This window comes from Onychostoma macrolepis, chromosome 18 (assembly GCF_012432095.1).
Source record: "Onychostoma macrolepis isolate SWU-2019 chromosome 18, ASM1243209v1, whole genome shotgun sequence".
Taxonomy (NCBI): domain Eukaryota; kingdom Metazoa; phylum Chordata; class Actinopteri; order Cypriniformes; family Cyprinidae; genus Onychostoma; species Onychostoma macrolepis.
In genome coordinates, this window is record NC_081172.1 from 19,049,992 (window position 1) to 19,057,279 (window position 7,288).

General features: G+C 35.7%; 1 protein-coding gene across 1 annotated transcript; it reads right to left on the bottom strand.

Annotated features, from left to right (window-relative positions):
• Positions 1-1,301: 1,301 nt before the first annotated feature.
• LOC131524035 (extracellular calcium-sensing receptor-like) lies at positions 1,302-5,089 on the bottom strand. Its single transcript, XM_058750760.1, has 6 exons — positions 4,601-5,089; positions 4,077-4,371; positions 3,017-3,802; positions 2,566-2,787; positions 2,369-2,492; positions 1,302-2,215 (listed from the first exon to the last, which is right to left on the bottom strand). The coding sequence occupies exons 1-6, from the start codon at positions 4,819-4,821 to the stop codon at positions 1,302-1,304; spliced, it is 2,562 nt and encodes an 853-aa protein (XP_058606743.1). The 5' UTR covers positions 4,822-5,089.
• Between the last annotated feature and the right edge of the window lie 2,199 nt (positions 5,090-7,288).

Below are 7,288 nucleotides of genomic sequence, written 5' to 3' on the forward strand. Positions count from 1 at the left end.
ATTGGCACACTATTTTCCTATTTAATACTGCAAAGCTGTATTGTTTAGAGTACTATATAAATAAAGGTGACTTGACTTGACAAAGTCATCAGATTTTGAGGTTTTGGCTGTCTGAACTTACTGGAATTTTTTTTTTAAATAAAATAAATATTAAATATAACATAAAAATAAGCATATTTTAAATAAAATAGGGTACTTTTAGAGGTAAAAAAATTAAAATTAAAAATTAAATAAAAAAACACCCAAAATCACAAAAATGCATGAATTATCAATTATAGTGATATGCCCACGAAGGACCAATTAAAGGCTACTATATGAAGGGTGCTTGAGGGTTCAACATGCTTTTGAGGTTTGAGCAAACAAACTTGCAATAATGTGTTTACGGGTATTTTATTTAATTTTATTTAATTAATTAATTCTTTCATTTTCTCACAGTGCTGAAAGTCATAAGCTATTAAATTAGAGTAGACATCACTTGTATTCTTTTATGGCAAATTTGTTAATTTTTCACGTCAACGTGTATTTTGACCAAAAATTATGCATTGTCGCTTTAATTTTTGCCACTGCTGCTTCTGCGTCTAGTCTGAATGCTTTAATTTGCTGACATAGGTACCATAAAATATACGCGGTACTTAAGCTCTGCTTATCCAGTGTGAAACCGGTTTAAGAGAAATTGAAGCGTTCTGTTGTTATGAGTGAAGATGTCCACGCTGGAATTAATAGTTTTGTTTTAACTTCCTTTTATGTGGTTAGGCTACAGTGGCAGTGCTCTTTCTGCATCTCTCACCCACAGTTGTGATTTCACAGGAACAACAACAGTAATTATAAAAAGGTCTAGTTTGTTGTGATCATTATTTCTTCTCTCGTGATCACTACATAATTAAACATTGTAAAAATCATTTGTGAATGGAAAAACTACCAAGGAAGATAAATGGTACAAATAGTTTACATGACTTTGTAAAACATCACAAATATTAGACTATTATAAAGAAATGTTATATATAAAATCTTATTTTATTCGTATATCTAAAACTCGAAACATGCTAAATTAAAGATTATATATCTATAATTACATGTGTAATTATAAAACTATATTAATGCAAATTTATTTTGAATTTCTTTTTTAAGTTTTCTGTTTAAACTATTGTTGAAACAGTTTTACAATATACAGTATATGTTTATTAGCACATGTTAACACAAACATGTAAAACAGCTATATCAAGTGATGTAAAAGTTGACATTACAATAACAATGTCTTATCAATTAAACAGTTGGCACACACACAGCTGTGTGTGTGCACCTCAGAGGGCTTTTGATGGTAATTTACTCATTAAATGTTTTTTGGTATTCTGCTCTGGTCTAAAAACTATAATGAAACACTTAGGAGCGAAAATACAGAGAATCAGGCCAAAGCTTGAAGCTAAAATAGCAAATATCTCCACAGCTACTGTAAATTTCCCAGGAGAGCTGACATACGCTGGAACAAATGTGATCCATACAGCACAGAATATGAGCATACTGAATGTGATGAATTTAGCCTCATTGAAGTTATCAGGCAGCTTTCGGGCAAGAAAAGCTAAAACAAAGCAAAGGAAAGCTAAGAGGCCAATATAACCCAGTACAGCCCAGAAACCAGTAGCTGATCCTAGACCACATTCTAGAATAATCTTTTCTTTGTAGTGTTGCATATTGTTGTAAGGAAAAGGGGGGGATATTGTTAACCAAAGCACACATATAAGTACCTGTACAAGAGTGAAACCCAAAACACTGAGTCTCTGTTGAGGAGGCCCAAACCATTTCATGATATTACTTCCTGGAAGTGTAGCCCTGAAAGCCATTAACACCACTATTGTTTTGCCCAGAACACAGGAGATACAGAGGACAAAAGTGATCCCAAATGCTGTGTGACGCAACATACAGGACCACTCAGTGGGCCGACCAATAAAAGTAAGTGAACAGAGAAAGCACAGAGCCAGTGAGAAAAGCAGTAGGAAGCTCAGCTCTGAGTTGTTGGCTTTTACTATCGGAGAGGCCCTGTTTTTGTAGAACACTAAAGCCATGCTCAAAGCTACTAAAGCTCCAGCTACAGAGAAAACAGTAAGGATGATACCGAGGATCTCATCCCAGGAGAGAAACTCCACTGGTTTTGGAAGACATTTGTCCTTCTCTTTGTTGGGCCAGTACTCAGGATGGCATGGATAACAATCTACAGAATCTGAAAAATTGAATTAATAGTTAAATTGCACACAGACATTTTAGCCCTGTGATGGATTGTGAAAATGCAAAATTGATTGACGGATGGCTTGGTGGAGCAAGCTTGCTTTAAGCCTAAAAAAAAAAGAGAACAAAAAGAAAGAAAAAACAGTACCTGTCTCATTGCTGATCTCTCCTTCAGCACAGTTAATGCAGTCATAACAGCATATAGGTCTTCCTTTCTGTGCAGCCTTCCTAGTACCTGGAGGACAGCTCTCACTGCACACAGACACAGGCACCTGCAGGTGACAAGTACACACAGCACTCACAGACATTCACATTTACATAGACACATAACAAAACATTGTATACCGTTTCTTTGCCATCATTCCAAATGATAGCTCTACTCAGACGGAATTCATGGCCTTTAGGTTGGGATGCATCATAATGGCCCACTGTCACAAAATCAACTGAACCGTCTCCCTGAATCTGCCAATTCACAAGTTCATAGGTTGCCACAGGGTCTCCGTTGGTGTCAAACGAAATATGATAATTATTTTGAGTGAAGTTTACTTGCTTAAGCTTATCAAAAACCTGCAGGAGGGACAAACAAAATCCAGATGTATTTTGTGTGTATATAAACACAAACTCATACACATACATTTAAACACACACACACACACACACACATATATATATATATATAAAGGCACATGAAGACACGTTTAATTAGAATAAACTTTTATCTCTCTTTGTTGATCGTAATTTAAAAGTCAGTTTGCTGCACAACAGGAAAAAATAAATGAATCAATAAATAAAATACCTGCCGGGCTTCAACTTTCACGTTTTTGTCACAGTGTTTTTTGTTACAGACAATAGCATCGAGGGCATGAGCTATAGCATATGTGGCTTTGTACACCATGTTAGTGATCCGCAACTGGGACGTGTCTGTGTACGGGTTCTGTAAAGCGCGCAGATCCTCTGTGCCATCACATGCTGGCATACCAGTAGAAGAACCTGTCTGCCGTTTTAGACTACAGCTGAATGAACTTTCCCAGAATTCTGTCAGCAGGGGAAATTTTAGCGCTTGTTGTGGAGACAGGTCAAGTAGAAAGTTACGAAAACCCGGGATAACAGACCGCGGGATTCCGAAGCCTACAGCACCAATACACAAATTAAAACGCAGCATTTCGGGGTCTGTAACCCACGCCTCGCTGCCAATCCACTGCATCGGGGGAGGAGGCTGCTGGCTCAGCTCTTCTAAAAGGATTCTCATATCACCTGAGGCCAGGAAGGCAACAATTACACGAGCCATTGATCTGCGAATGACTTCAGCCACTCTTTTCAGTTTGCTGCGCGGCTGGGTCCTGTAATAGGCCTCAGAATATTCCACACAAATTCCCTCCTGCTCCGCAGCTTTCAGGAATGATGCCATGCCATTGTTCCCATAGTCTGAATCACTGCGCACAGCTCCGATCCACGTCCATCCGAAGTGCTTGACCATCCGTGCCAGTGCTGCCGCTTGATGGTGATCGCTGGGGATGGTCCTGAAGAAAGTAGGATACTGCCGCTTGTCACTGAGACACGCGCATGTTGCGTAATGGCTCACCTATTATGCACCGTGGAAGGAAAGGGGAAAAAACACCAAAGTTAATTGCATACGCTACATTCTAAGGGGCAATCCACATAGGATTATATGCATATTTAAGTTCCCTCTGCGTTATTCTTAAACGTTATTTGTACAGGTGCGCTAAACAAACTATTTCGGATCTGGCGCAGAGTTCAGAGCGCTCATTTGTGTACTGGCATGGTCGACAGCTGTTAATGCACAATCTACCTATCTATTTATCTATCTATCTATCTATCTAAAAAAAAAAACGCACCTGTGGAATTCCAAATGGACCGAGAAGTCTTGAAATGCTTATAGACGGTGTGGAGCCAGATTCTGCGACTACTGCTGTGACAGCTGCAGATTTTGCACAGGAATCAGTGTCGTTAAATATGAGATCTAGTCCGTTGGCAAGCTGAAAGGCTACTTTGACTGCCATTGGCACAGAGGCACAAGAGTCATATATATGATACCCTAAAGTGACGCCCGGTAAAAGATCGGAGCTGTTGTTGATCTCCTCGATGGCGAATTCAAAGGCACGAACAAAGCGCATCTCTCTGAAACCCACGCTGTTGAAACAGACGAAAAATAAATAAATAAAATATAGAATATATAAAACAAACAAACAAAAAAACATCAACATGAAAAAAAATAAAAAAATTGCACATCTCATTTTTCATAATAATTTCATAAGATTACAAATAACAGATCATTGTAAATTCTCACAAACTTTGAACAGGTTATATGTGCAATATCATGCTAAAAATATGATATCCCTTCCTACATGTATATGCTAACCTCCCACTGCACTCTAGTGGTTGTGGCTGTCTAGTGTAAGTGTGCTTCTCTGTCCTCAGATAGTCATGAATGGAGAAAACCCCCCCAATAACCAAGTCTCCACTCTTGAAAAGTGCAGGGGCCTGAGCATTGCCTTGCATTATGCAGGTGCCAAAATTAACTCCACACACAGCAGGACAAAGCCTGGCAATGCAAAGTACTGTAATGATTGAAACATGCATGTCTCCTGCTAGAACAGCGAGCTCCCCAAATATCAAGTGAGCATTACGCCATGCTTAAATAGCCACTATTGTTTTCTGTGACAATGAATTTGCAAGGGAAAAAAATGGAAGAGGGCATGGTTAATATATTTTAATACTCAGTTACAATTACAATATATCGTAAGGTTAATCATAAAAAAAAAAAAAAAAGATTTCATCAAAGTCACTCCACCCCCTGTCAATCCCAGGAGAAATGTGTTACTTTTAAAATGCATTAATATATTTCTTTCTGCCGCTGTACTACTTATTTTAAAAGTTTACAATCTTATTCAACTCTTATTCAAAATAGGTCATATTCTGCACTCTGCATTCTTTGTCCTCGTCATTATTATTATTATTATTACTTATAAAGAGCATGGATTTACTGTCCCAGTAGAGGCGTATAATTGAGTTTGGCCTGTGTTGTACCTTAGGGTCTCTCCAAAACATTCTGCAGGAAAAGAAGATCATAATTTTAGTGTCCAGTAAATTAATACACTAGCACACACTGCTGAACCATCGTGTGATAGCTACTTGTATAATGTCTCATTGTGTGTGAATGGTAACAATAAGAAATTAACCCTGCTATGGTGTTTGGGTTCCCTGTTTGATGTTTCCTTCATTGAAATGCATGGTTCCCTTAACTTAATTTCTTCTAATTTTAGTGATTAAAATATAAATATGATAAAGTTAATTTCGTAAAGTTAACCAATTAAATAATTTACATTTGGTTCATTGAAATAAATGATTTGTGAATACACTCTGACATTTTATTTATATTTTTTGCAAATTATGTGGAACTATTTCAAAAACAATGTCAAAGAACAAAATAAATAAATAAATCTTTGACAAAAATACTGATTTTAATGAATTTTATAATGTTTAATGTTAAATGTTTAATGTTAAATGTGTAACGCTTTTATCCAAAGCAACTTACAAATGAGGACAATGGAAGCAATCAAAATCAACAAAAGAGCAATGATACACAAGTGCTATAACAAGTCTCAGTTAGCTTATCGCAGTACACGTAGCAAGGTTTTTTTATTTTTATTTTTTTAAATAATATAATAAATAAAAAAGAAAACAGATAGAATAGAAACAATAGTAAAGCAAGCTAGTGTTAGGTTTTTTATTTATTATTATTATTATTATTTTGTTTTTAAGAAAACAAGCAGTTAGTAAATTAATAGAGTGCAAGTCTAAAAGGGGCAAGTTTTTTTTTTTTTAAGAATAGAATTAGAATAGAGAGTGCTAGAGTTAGAGGGTCAAATAAAGTTGGACGAGATGTGTTTTTAGCCAATTCTTGAAGATGGCTAAGGATTCAGCTGCTTGGATTGAGTAGGGCATGTCATTCCACCTATCATTATATATATATACAGTGGTGGCCTAAATTATTAGGACACTAGTATTTTCACCAGCTAAAAAAATGGTTTTAAATCAATAGGAAATATCAGTTTACATTTTCAAACATTAATTTTGCCATTAATTGTAATAATCCAGTGAGATCTTTGTTTGCACAAGGAGTCTGACAACAGCCAGTGCTCCACACAGAGATCTGATCTAATCATCATCCAGTCTGTCTGGAATGACATGAAGAAACAGAACAAACTGAGACAGACTAAATCCAGAAGAACTGTGGCAACGTCTCCAAGATGCTTCAACAGACCTATGTCATGAATATATATACAGTATATGTATATATATATATATATATATACTCTTTCAGAAATAAAGGTACAAAAGCTGTCGCTGGGGCGGTACCTTTACATGTTTGTACCTTAAGGGTCAATTTTGGTACCTTAAAGGTACATATTAGTACTTAAAGTATGCATATTTGAACCTAATAGGTACAAAAGAGTACCTTTTGAAAAGGTACCACCCCAGTGACAGCTTTTGTAGCTTTATTTCTGAGAGTGTATATATATGAAGAGTTCAGATGCAAAAGCCTCTAAGTGCCATCTGAATTTTCTTCTAAAATGAGCATTTTTGTCAGGCTCCTATATTTCTGTTCAGTTATTTCACTTTAATTGCATAGAAAAGGACCTATACCATTAGAATACATTTCCTGAACCTAAACATAGGAGCCTGATAAAATGCTAATTTTAGATGAAAATTTCAGATGGCACTTAGAGGCTTTTGCATCTGAACTCTTCATATATATATATATATATATATATATATATATATATATATATATATTTGTTGGGACTGAATCTAACTAATCTAACTCCAAACATCATAAATGTTAAATTAAAATGAGGAGATTATGGCATTTGACTCCTACTCATAATAATACCAATACTAATACTACTACTACTAATAATAATAATCTGTGTTTATTTAATGACTGTTTCTATTTTGGTAATTTAGATATATAGTTTATTTTGCATTTTAAGGATTATTTCTATTTCATTTCATTTGTACTGGGCTCACAATATGGTGAATTTTA